The 13,370-nt window shown below is 43.2% G+C and overlaps 1 protein-coding gene across 18 annotated transcripts in view; it reads right to left on the reverse strand.

The window, feature by feature from the left end:
- Nucleotides 1-13,370, reverse strand: part of CEP112 (centrosomal protein 112) — a 422,023-nt gene that overhangs the window by 339,411 nt on the left and 69,242 nt on the right. For all 18 annotated transcript variants that reach the window (XM_067714849.1, XM_067714863.1, XM_067714851.1 and 15 more), the window contains 3 exons: nucleotides 13,000-13,099; nucleotides 10,167-10,285; nucleotides 3,899-4,042 (listed from right to left, as the gene is read on the reverse strand). In XM_067714849.1, the coding sequence (XP_067570950.1) occupies nucleotides 3,899-4,042; nucleotides 10,167-10,285; nucleotides 13,000-13,099 (363 nt within the window). The remainder of the gene's footprint in view (nucleotides 1-3,898; nucleotides 4,043-10,166; nucleotides 10,286-12,999; nucleotides 13,100-13,370) is intronic.

Genomic DNA, 13,370 nt, shown 5'->3' on the forward strand with positions numbered 1-13,370 from the left:
TTCTCTAACAGACATCAAGAGTAACCATGAAGCTATAATAATGAAGACTGTATGATACTAGCAGAGGTAGACAAATTAGCCAACCAACTAGAAGAAAGACCGTCATATATATGGAAGTCTGACAGCTGACAGCATGGCAGATCAATGAGTAAAGGAGGAATTAGCCAAAAGTAGGAATTGGGGGAGGAGGGCATGTGGGGAAGAAGGTCATCCAGGTAGAAAATAATGAAATTAGATCCTTATCTCATTCCAGGCACAAAAAATAACTCCACATGGACTAAGAACTCACTGTTAAAAACAAAACTTTAAAGTTTTTAGCAGAATATATAGGTGAACCTTTCTGCACTTGTACTAGAGAAAGATTTGTTTAACAAGACATAAAGGGCTTCCCTGGTGGTGCAGGGGTTAAGAATCTGCCTGCCAATGCAGGGGACACGGGTTTGAGCGGGGAAGATTCCACATGCTGCGGAGCAACTAAGCCTGTGCAGCACAACTACTGAGCCTATGCTCTAGAGCCTGCGAGCCACAACTGCTGATTCTGCGCACCACAACTACTGAAGCCCGCATGCCTAGAGCCTATGCTCTGCAACAGGAGAAGCCACCGCAATGAGAAGCCCGCACACCACAACAAAGAGTGGCCTCCACTCGCTGCAACTAGAGGAAGCCCACGCGCAGCAACAAAGACCCAACGCGGCCAAAAATAAATAAATAAAATAAATTTATATAAAAAAAAGACTTAAAAAGCACTAATTATAAAAGATTGATAAATTTGAATAAGTTAAAAATAAGACCTTCTTTCATCAAAAGATCATCTCTCTCTCCAAAGCTTGGGGGCTGATACTACAATCTAGGGAGATGCCCTTCCTCCAAAGTTGCATTTTCCTTAGGGTTAAAGAGGTTTGTGTGTTACAAATGGGAAGTTGCCAAGGAGAGTTCAGCAGTGGTCCCATGCTTTCTGGGGCTCTCTGCCCTGAGGGTCACCTCCTCCTCACTATTTAAAGTATAATTGATCCCCACAAGGATCCGGTCTTCCAGCTTTTCCCCAATACACCTTAGAATAATGGATAAAGCCAAAGGACATGAGCTCACAGTACAAAATAATTAGACACCTTCAGACAACTATGAAAGAAAGCCAGCAATACATGTATATATAAATAATAAAATATATAGCAACTATAATTTATAATACATATATAATGTAGTAATATGTAATATATAATATTCTGAAGGCAAATAATTAAACAGATGGACCAAGAATTTCAAATAAGCCTAATAAGCATATTTAAGAAGATAAAGAATATATTAACAATGTGAAAAACAGGAAATTCCTAAAGAAGATAAAGGAGGAGGAGGGGAGAAAGAAAAACCAAATTAAAATACTGGATATGAAAACAATAATAATTTAAATAAAAGGTGTAATAGATACAATTAGAAATAAAATAAATACAGCAGAAGGAAATCTACTAAAAAATTAATTGGTAAGAATAAGATCAGAATGGGAAACTATCGTAGGAGCAGAGGATAGGAAGAAAATACAAGGAGACAGAAAACATAAAATAAGACCCAAGGAGTAGGAAGGATAGACTTTTTTGAAGAAATAATGTATATAAATTTATCGGAATTAAAGGAAAATGAAAAACACAAATTTGAAGGGCTCAAATAATGCCCCCAATACTCACACCTAGAGACACTGGAGTGACATTTAACACAGATAAAAATCAAAGGTATCTGCTGACGTTTGAAACTGCTTGTGTCCTTCCCTTGAAAACCGCCTTAGGCCACGCTTTTTCTCAGTTTATCTCTTAGTGTTGCTCCACTGTCTTCTGGCATGGAACGCTGAGGTGAAGAAATCTGAGGACAGCTTAGCATTTTTCCCCTCATAACAAGCGACCTGATTTTTTGATGCTTTCTCTGCGGTGGGAAGTGGGGAGAGGGTTACAACCTGGCCCCTCATGGGTCCCCCCAAGGACATGCTCTCTGCACACAGAGAGATGCTGCGCTAAGAAATCCCAGCTGTGCCCCCGTGTCCTAATCCAGAGGCTGCCGTTCCCTCCGGAGGGTAACCTCCTACCTTCCACTGAGGTGGGTGAGAAGCAGGCCCACGCTTCACGATGTTGGGGAGAGGATGTAAAGAGCTGGCTGGGTTTTGCTGTTAATTTTATCATTAAAAAAAGTTTTGCTATGGGCCATTTCAAACGTACAAAAGTAGGAGGAATGGTATAATAAGCCGGCTTGTATTCCTCACCCCAATCTCACATCTAGCTGCATCTGAAACCACCCAGCTCTCCATGTGCTGAAGCAGCACCTGCACCCCGTCTTCCAGAGGTGAGCAGTACAACAGGTCCTGAGCCCCGGAAGGTCCACGTGTAACTCAGCTTGCTTCTTAGATTCCCCAAGGCCGACGCAGGGTCCTGCTTTCTTGAACCGGCTGGGTCAGTGTCAGCTCATCCACCGCCTTTCCAACTCCAGAATTTTATTGCCCTCACACTCTCTTTGTCCTTCTGGCTATGCCTTTTCCTTTATCCCTTTACTACCATTTTTGTGGGAGGGAATGGAGGCCAACACCAAGTTCAACCTGCCATCTTTGAGCAAACATTGATTAACTTCTTGAATTGAGTACTTTCTCATGTATATGGCTCTCTTGATTACTTTTCTTGTATGTTACATTTTCAAAGACATTAACAATTATCTATTTCAAAGACATTAACAATTATCTATTGAGCTCTTATTAAATAACTTATGTATATTAATTTATTTAATATTTTCAACGACATGTATTACACTTTACTACTACTGTTACCCTATCTGACAGATGAGGAAACTAAACATCTGAAGAGCTCGCATGGCACTCACGGCTTTAAGGATCTGGGATTTGAGCCCGAGACCTAAAGCCCAGGCCCCAGATCACTGTGGATCCTGCACCCCATTTCTTTAGCCCTCTGCCACAGGCCCTTCAGCTGGCCTAGGGTCTCCAAGACAAGCCCGGGTAATGGACTCTTGCTCATATTCCACAGCTTTAAATTCAAGGAAGCACTCTGGACCAAGCCAGGCTGGCCCGGGTGAGCTGAGTGGTCAGGGAAGGACACAGGGCTCCATACACCACGAAGTCGTATCATATATCAGAAACAAGACTGACAAGGTGCACTTGCCCCAGACGTGAGGAGCCCTGGCCCAGGGGCCCCTGAGCCCGCCTGCCCCTCAGCCCACCTGCCCAGGCTTCTGTATCTCAGGAAGTCAGCTGAGCTTCTGAAGGCTGACAACATTCACACCCTCAGACCTACCCTCTGCAAGCAGTGCTCACTGAGGGGGCTCTCAGGGGTTCCCCGTCTTCCCTTGGAGAAAGTTACTGTCTCCTGCTGTGCACTACAGTGCCCTCCTTCTGCATCCTTTTCGGAAGGGGACTCTGGGGCTTACCCATGTGGTATCCGTGTCTGGCTCCTCAGTCAAGACAAATCTACTAAGAAAACCTGTCCTCGATCGCTCACACTACTCCTATCTCCAATTTGACTGTCTTCACACTAGCATGAGACGTTTTCAGAAAAACAATCAAGTCTTCAGTTAAAAAGACTGAAACAAACAATAAAACAGAAATAAAGCAAGAAAAGAAATTATCTCTAGGTTGAAAGTCAGCAAAGAAAACAAGAAGATTTGTTAAGGCTTCTGTGGGTTTAAAACAAACAGCGGCATCAAACAATCCAGGGTGAAACCCACGGCACCTCCAAGAGACCGTCCACCGTCGCGTGTAAGCCCGTGTCGAGGGGAAGGTGAGGTGTTTCCTGTTAATTCTGTAACATACTTATTTAGGCACTGCACACATCCTGGAAGCATGGGGACATGGAGATGAACAGGACAGTTTATAAACACAGCAAGAAAAGACAAAAAAAAAAAAAGGACTCACTGTGGACTGTGTTTGTGCCACGTATTCACCCTCCATTTTGTTCAGACGCACGTTTGTGTCCTCGAGCAGCTCTTGGATATTCTCAGTGTGCTGCTTCTGAAGTTCAAACTTTTCCTTCTCCATTTCTGCTACAGCACTGTGGAGCTACACGGTGAAATCAAAAACTGACTCTTTCACTACTATTATAGAACAGACTATTTTGCAATTCAGAAAAAAATGTTTTCCTATACTTCTCTATTTATTTATATGGTGACCTGAACAACAAAAGATATAAAACTCATAAATAAACATTCAAAGTAAAGATACCACGTAAAGAGCATGATTAAGAACCAATTTTTTGTTTACTTTCCTGAATTGAAAATTTTAATGGATAGACAAATAATTAAGGGAATTATCCACCTCAGGTACAAACAGTAAATAAATCAGACAGATAATACAATGCGTCAGCTAAACAACACTAGTATTAGCCTGAAATCAGAAAACAGAAATATTTATAATATTGTTATTGTTTAGGAATATTATCTCACTGTCTGTATTTTCATCTTAGTTGCATGAAATTTGCACAAGGGTAACGTTAAAAATGCTTTATCCTTCAGCCTAACCCCCAATGAGAAACTATTTTTATCCATCCCATAACCTTTACAAAAGTGGACACAAAGATGGTATTTATAAATCAAAGAGAGTTCCCTAGGGAGAACTCTATGTCCTCACGCATACTGGTCTTTTTTTATGAAGATTATGTACACATGTTTAAACGGATGAAGCTCTAAACTATCGATGTAACTGAGGTAAGGAAACCAAAGTTCAAAGGACAGGTTCCAAAGGGAGCTGAACACCTGTGCTCCCAGACTTGTGGGCGTTTGTTCACTTACTTTCATGGGAGGGGAATTCAGAATCTAATTCCTCTCCCCTGTATCCAATCCCTGACTCATTCAAGGTTGGGTGGGGGGCAGGAGCCCAAAATAGTCTAAAAGATACATTTTACTTCCCATTCCTGAGTAGGCAGGACAGACAAGGCTATGACACATGCACAGAGACCTTATTTGACTAGGAAGATACTGGAGGGACAGGGAAAACCCTGAGAGATGGTGGAAACGAGAGGAGAAGACAGGCCATAACTACACCTGTTAGTGGGAAGCATCCCAGGAACTTTCCTTCTAGTTTCTGGCTGAACAGGAAGAGCAAGGATGGCTCAGTAATAGCCGTACGGAAGATCCTGGGGTTTCACAAATTTAACAAATGCAATTTTGACTATTTGTAAGTGGTCTCGCAAATCATTGATATGGTACATTTCTTTGCCAAGGTATACGTTTTAAACCAGTGTCATGGCTGGTATTCAGAAGTCAGTCACTTGTCTGGCACGTGAATGCAGCCAAGCCCACAGCGCCTGCATCTCAGAACTGCTTCGCAGCTGCTGACTGACGTGCACAGCAACACTGATAAAGGGTGTAGAGGAGTCACTTGGAAGGCTGCGGTGGTTTCTTCACGTGTGTGGTCCCCCATACGTCCCACGCCACACACCGCCTGAACGTCAAACCCCTGCTGTATGCAGGGGCCCGTGAGTGCAGTGCCTTCTCAGGGGCACCACCATCGCTTTCTGAGGCCGGTGCCTGCTGCCCCTGGGGCGCGTCTGCAGTCAGCCTGAGCCCTTTATAGCTCACCCGGGGGTTTAGAGCGGAGCCCACAGGGTGAGAGCGCAGCCACAGCACAAGCGTGCTGGAACTTGCCCAGCCGTTTGAGGAGGGGACAGGCACACTTGGCCTAGAGGTCTGACTGGGGACTAATCGCGCACTCCGTCTGCCCTGGGCAGCCACCAGGCGTATGCTCCGGACCATCCGCAGTGCTCAGGCCCCAACGTAAACGGTGTCGTCCAAAGAATACGGTCGGTCCTCCGCACCCGCAGGCCTCACATCCACGGACTTAGCCAACTAACTGCAGAGCGAATTTTGACTGCATCCATCCAGCACATTTTATTAGCATCTACCATATATCAAGCAAATGCGTCCCCGAGAGCTCCCCCAAGCCTAGCAATGAACTGGAGTCCAGGTCACTCGGCCCAGGAGCCTTCAGAGGGCAAACATTCCCCTGAGGCATAAACTGCTTAAGCAGCAAATATTATTAGGCATGTTCTAAAGTACAAACCTTGCTAAGCCATAGGATGCCATGGTGGCCCTGACAATAAGGGGATCTATAAACCCACAAGGAGGTATTTTAGCCAGGGCTTGGCAACGGGTTGAGGGGATGCAAAGGCCCTCTCAGTATCCTACAGATTGGTCTATAGCCTGGACATCTGACCACGTGCTTGCCTCACGCCACAGGAGGCCTAGAGGAACCAGGAATCTGTCCAAATAGAAGAAAAAGTATCGTAAAAGCCAACAGGTTAATGGTGTAGCCACTCTGGAAAACAGTATGGGAATTCCTTGAAATGTTAAACACAGAATTAGCACATAACCCAGAAATTCCACTCTTAATTATATACCTGTGATATAACAGAAATAGAAATAGAAATAGAAATATATATATATATATATATATATAAAAAATATATTTTGGTCTCTGCCCCCAATTCCTGGCTCTGAGGTCCTGTATCCCTTGGGATTTCCTGGGTGACAGGACTGTCTTTGGTTCCAAGGAGGCGACTCTGGGTGGGCTCCTGGGCAGCTTCAGGATGGGGGCTGGTCACCCGAAAGAACAAGCCATCCATGATCAGAAGCCGGGAACTTGCAGCACACCCCCATCCTCCAGGGAGGGGACAGGGGCTGAAGATTACATTTATAGTCAATCATCCCCACATGATAAAGCCTCCATAAGAATCCCAGAAGTACAGCGTTTGGAGAGCCTCCAGGTTGGGTGAACAGCTGGGGCCGGGAGAGCAGTGTGCCAGGAGGGCGCGGGGAAGCTCTGCGCTCCGTCCCACATACCTGGCCCTGTGCATCTCTTCATCTGGCTGCTCGCCTGCATCTCTTATTATATTCCTTACAATAAAATGGTTAAATGGTAGAATGTCAGTGAGTGCTTCCCTACGTTCTGTGAGCCATTCCAGCAAATCATGGAATCCAGGGAGGAAGTGGTGAGAACTCCTATTTATAGCCGCTTCGTCAGACGTACAGGCGACAACCTGGGACTTTAGACTGACGTTGAAGTGGGCGCACTCTTGTGGGACTGAGACCTTAACTTGTGGGATGTGATACTGATTCTAGGTAAATAGTGTCAAATTTAACTGAATTATAGGACATCCAACTGGCGTCAAAGGGAACTGCCTGATGTGTGCAAAGCCCACACATGTGGCGTCAGAAGTGCTATGAGGGGCGAGGAAAGGAAAATGCAGGCAGTGCTTCTCCCTCTTCAGGAGCCAAGACAAATGAAAACACAGGCCACACAACAACCTGTGCACAGATTTTCATAAAAGCATTATTATCCAAAAAGTGGAACCAAATGTCCACCAACTGGTGACACGCGGTACCTCAACACAATGGAATATTATTTGATCATAATACGGATTGAACTACTGATTCATGCTACAACATGGAGGAAACTTAAAAACATTATGATAAGTGAAAGAAGCCAGTAACAAAATGCCATGTATTGCATGATTTTATAGGCCAAAGTGTGGAAGAAAGTGGATGAGTGGTTGCAGAGGGCAGAGGAAGGGAACATGGGAAGAGAGTGACAGCGGGTACCAGGTATCTTCTGGGCTGACAGGAATGTCCTGAAAACCATACAGTGGTGATGGTGGCAGGACCTCATGAACAGACTGAAAACCACTGAACTGTACACTCTAAGAGGGTAGATTTTATGGCACGTGAGTCGTAACTCAATTTTTAAAAAGGCCCATAGATTACAAACAGCATGGCAGAGCCGGGTAACTGGCACAGTCTTGTGCAGCCAGTAGAAAAGTGTAAGAAGGGGAGCCGGATTGCGGCAAAGGAAGAGAGGCTTCAATGGTGACCAGCGTCTCAATCACCAAGAGCCTCGTAGCCCCAAGGGCCACTGGGAACCACTAGGGTGATTCACAGTGACGAGGAACACCAGATCTGTGTTTCAGAAAGACCGTCAACACGGCTGTATCATGGGGCACGGACTGCGGAGGTGCCGAGGGTCCAGTTATAGCGACGGAGGCCAGAGACACGATCTCCAGACCTAGGGGAGGGACAATGTGAATAAATCACAACAAATAGAACAGAAGTGCGAGTGATGAGGTGTGAGAGGTGAGGCGAAAGAAGAGTGTGCGGCAGCCGAGCAGATGCCACCACCATCGGGAACAGGGAGAAGGGGAACCTCGGGAGGAGGCTGCTTCAGCAGTAAAGGAAGAAGATGGAGTTTGGGGAGAATGATGGAATTTAGATCAAGGAGAGATCCATTTTCTCCCCACAGCTTTATTAACGTTAGCAGCTTTACTCACATAGCATACAGAGCACCAATTCAAGTCAGACATTCAAGGGCTTTTTGTATATTCCCAGACTTACGCAACCATCACCAAAATCCATTTTATCACCCCAGAAGAACACCTGTGCTCTTTAGCTATCATGTCCCTCATCTCTCCGCCTCTATAGATTTGCCTATTCTGAACATTTAACACAGAGTCATAGAATTGGTCTTTTATAATTGGCTTTTTTCACTTAGCATGACGTTTTCAAGGTTCACCCATGTTGTAGCGTGTACCAGTCCTTCATACCTTTCCACTGCCCAGCAATATTCCATTGTATTAATATACTACATTTTATTTATCCACTCAGCAGTTGATTTCTACTTTTTGGTTTTCATATGAATAATACTGCTATCAACATTCATGTATAACTTTTTGTGCAGACACGTTTTCATTTCTCTTGGGTATGTAGGTAGGAAAGGCATTGCTGCGTCAATCACAGGATAACTCTAAAAAAGCTAAAAAGGAGAGATCTTAACGAGGTAGTTGGATACCTGGGCCTTAAAGTGAGAAACGTAGGATGGAGAATTCTACGAGGGAGTACACACACACACACACACACACACACACACATCACCTCACCTCACCCGGGCGGTACAGATGCGTCACACTTTCTGAATGGATGGCCGCAAAATCACAACATACGTCTGTCCTCTGCTTGCTCATTTTTGGCACCTCCCCTGCTTGCACCAGACATTCACCTCTGCCCAGATTTACATGCGACTGTACTTCACAAAAAAGACCTTTCACCACATTTGCGGTGTTTCACATCCACTAATCACCGTGTTAACCGTAAGAAAGAGCTGCTGGTCCAGCTGAAAGCATAAAACGTACCCTTGCGCGTGGCAGGAGACAGAGACTCTTCTCTGCAAACACCAGACAACTTAAATTGGGGAAGAAGGAACTAGGGGAAAGGGAGTCAGGGGCTACTATGAACACAATGGACCTGACGCAAGCAGAAGAATATGCCAAATTTATAGAAAAGATAAAACCACTCAAATGAAAATGCAACTAGAAAAGAGCTAAGTCTGCCCCTCTGAACATGGGCCCTTCCCAGGCTGGCACTGAAGCTGCCACAGCCAGGACAGATAAGTCCTGTGTCTGCCTGGGGAGGCATCAGAGCTCTCAGGAAAACAGACTGAACCCAGATTAATCAGGGACTATCAATCGGGAGGAGGAGTTAACTGCAGACCTTTATCACAGAGCTCCTCAAAAGAAGTAACGTGCTTCTTTCCTCTTACATACGTAATGTGATGTCAACTAGTGGCTAAGGGCTCCTAATGAAAGTACTGCACGTGACTATGTAAGACTCGTTCATAATGAGCATTTTTTACATTACTCTTGGCACTGCTGAATTTTATGAAAATATTTTTCGGAATTAAATGCTCCTCCAAGAATAAGCCATCCACTACTGATCTTGTTTACATCAAAAACAAATTTATGCTACAAATATTGTGTTACCTGAGATTTCAGAAAAGAAATGATCCAGGGCCTACAGCCAAAGTTTAAACAGTTTAACTTCCAAAAACTACCTGCTGTTCCATCCCTGCTAATTTCGCTTAAAATCTATTGGCTCTGACAAAAAATTCAGAACTTTAATTAAATTCAAGAATTCTTAAAAGTAACTTTTCTAAATGAAAACTAGTTTACAAACCATTAAAATTCCAGAAAAAATATACCAAAACACGAACAGCTATTTCCAGTTAGTCTAGAATATTAAGTTATTTTTATTTTTTCAAACATTTCTGTATATTTTGTGAACACCCATTATTTTTATAATTAAATTTGTTCCGTTAAAGTATAACCCTTTATATTTTTCCATAACTATTTTATGTGGCTTACCTTTTTTTCCCAATCATTATTCAGAGATTCTGTACTTTGTTCACATATCTTTTTTAACTCTGCAATCTGGTTATCTTTGGTCTCTCTGATAACTTGACATTCACGTACAAGGGTCTGAACTGTCAAAAATGATGAAAACATAGTTAAACCAATTCTAGCTGCCACGTTAAGAGTCTGATGATAATAAAAACATAGTGTACCAGTTAACAGATCATTCCATTTCCCTCCAAGTCTTATCCGTTCTCTCCCCTAAAATCTCTCTTACTCTTTCCTCTCTTCTTCTCATTTCCACTACCACAGCCTTGGCTGAATCCCCCGTTACTCACTCCCTCGACAATGTGTGCTGGCCTCGGTACCATTCCCCTCCAGTGGATCCTCCCCGCTGTGAAGAGGTCTTCCTACGGTGCAGATCCCATAGCGCCACCCCCAGACTTAGAATCACCCCGCAGCTCCCCTCCCCTACAAGACGGCGGCCAAAAACCTCTGGCGTGAGAACAGCTCCTCATGATCTGGCTGCTTCCTGGCCTCATCTTTTGCCACTTCCACATGTTTAAACTCATAAACGTACCAGCCCATCTGCAGATCCCTGAGCCCGTGTCCGCTCCTGCATCGCTGCCCAATGCGATCACTGATCTACCTGGCACGCCCCAGCCTTCCCTGCTGCAACACTGAGCATCTTTAGTCTCAGCCCGAGTCGCGCCCTCTTTATGGAACGTTTGCCAACCAGGCTCCTCCTCTTGCAGGGGCAGAAAGAAGCTCCTCTTTATTCCCCGTGAGCCTCATAGATTTCTCCTCTAAGTCACTTACTACATTATGTGTTATAGTGGTTTACTTGCTTATTTCCGGAGGAGAAAGATATTTCAACTTTTTATCCACAGAGCAAAAGAGTGGCACAGAGGCAAGTACTCCCAACTATGTGTACTGAGTGCACAGATGAAGGGCCGTCATTACAACATGCTGCTGCTGGACACACTAAAATCGCTGCCAAAGTTTGTGTGACTAAAACAAAATACGCTTTAAATTATATAAAAGATTTCCCTTATAAATCATTTAAATTTCTATCTTTTTCAAAATGCTTTAAACTGTCATTGATTCAAGTGAAAATGTGTTTAATATATTCACGTCATCTGGATGGCAAAATAAATTCAGCTGTGTATCTGCCTGAATGCAGTATTTCCTTAGCTTCCTGAAGGTTTTTATTCACTTACTTCAAGATAGCAAAATTTTCATAAACATTTACATAGAAATTTCTTTCACTCTTATATCTCAACTGTGCAACAAATAAGGTGAGAAGAAGAATCCAAGTTAACCTAATATTAGTCTAATAGCATCTACAACATTTTACTTCACAATTCTAAAATTAAAACTAAGCCCTGTTTGCAAGTCAAAAAGCCTTAGGAAATAATGTTTTTAAACCATAGGCATGTTTAAACTGCCTGGTTTGAATCAGGGTAAAAAACGAAAACCTAGAAATAAATTTTAAATATTTTTGTAGCCACTGGAATTTGGAGCGGCTCAAGGAAAACCTCTCCACTTTCCTCTTACTCATCACCGACCTCTTATCATCCACCAGACCCTTCACAATTGCTTCTTCCGTCCCATTCTCACTACTCCCACTGCCATCGTTCAGATATTCTGGGTCCTCATCATCTTACACACAAAATTCCAGAAGCATGGAAGCATAACATCCTTGAGCTGAAGGGACTTCATATATACGACCTATCTAGTGGCGCATTTTGTAACGAGTAAGCCGAGGCGCAGAGGCTTGCTGATGTGACACAGCAGACGCTGAAGAGCAGGTCTGGGATTAGAGACCAAGTTTCCTAATAAGCGGGGTGCTCGCCTCTCTCTCCCTCTCCCTCTCCCCCTCTCGCTCTCTGTCTCTCTCTCTCACTCCATTCTGCCTCTGAGTATTGTAACAGACTGGGAATTGGCCTCAGCATGTTTCACACGCCCACTGTTACCAGACTACTCCACCCAAAATATGAGGTCCTAAAACTCACCTCTCAAAAATCTTCTCTGACTCCCCAGCATCTACGGGATAAACTTGAAACTTCTAAATCTGAAATTCAAGGTCATGCTTAGGTCACGCCAAGTCACCTATCTTAATCTTTTTCAGTCTGTCTCTTAATGTATAGGATCTCCACTCTAGATACATGGTTTTGCAGCATCCCCTCCACAACTTACCAATATCACATTCCTATCCCAGGACTTGGAACTCTTCTCTCAACTAATCCAATCTTACAAAATATTTTCAGCACTCTCCCTAATGACTGTCTGTTGCATTTCAATGTTTCAACCTATAGTCATAGTCCATTTAACACTTGATTACATGCTTTCTTTTCCTTCATAATGAAAGTGTAAATGGGGAATACTTTTTAGATGTTTGTTCTGTCGATCACAATACTAGCATATACTGTAAGGCATAAAGATACTTAATGGAATGAATTTTATTAGACCAAAAGGAGTAATTTCTCTAGACTTCCTTGTGAAAGCCAGTAAGTTCTAATTCTAAGACTGACCTATGGCAGCTCCAGCCCAGTGAAGAGGGAGAGAATTAAGAAGGAATAACAGTTACAGACTCTTCCAAATCTTTAACCAAACCAACCACCATTGCTACCCCACACACACACACACACACACACACACACACACACACACACAGTTTTTCTTAAGTCCTGTAGAAGCTCACATCAACAGGTCGACTGATGGAAACCCACATAAACACTCCCTTCTCATACTACAAAAGGTCAGAAATAAAATTCTACTTTATACAAGAACTAAAATAAGATGGAAGTGTTACTAAAAGGTTTATATAACAATACAACATCACCTTTCTTTTCAAGTTTTCTAATAGTCTCCTCCGTCTCATTTTGTTTCTTTTTGTGTAAAGTTTTCATTTCTTCTATTTCATTATTCTTTCTTTCTAAAATCTGCAAATGAATTTAAAATATTTTCGTATACAATACTGTTTTATGTATGGAACACATAATTTTTTTAAAAAATAGCACAATATTTTTGCAAGTCTATCTCAGCTAATCCCATAAATGGCTTCCCAGAAAAGAGGACAAAATTAGACGTTAGCGCATTGACAAAATACTAACTACACTAGAATAACTGATTACCGAAAGACATGTTACCTGCTTTGAATTTTCATGTACCAATTCTTCAGGAGACCGTAAATGATAAATTAGGTGATTCTCT

The sequence above is a fragment of the Pseudorca crassidens genome, chromosome 19 (assembly GCF_039906515.1).
Source record: "Pseudorca crassidens isolate mPseCra1 chromosome 19, mPseCra1.hap1, whole genome shotgun sequence".
Classification (NCBI taxonomy): Eukaryota; Metazoa; Chordata; class Mammalia; order Artiodactyla; family Delphinidae; genus Pseudorca; species Pseudorca crassidens.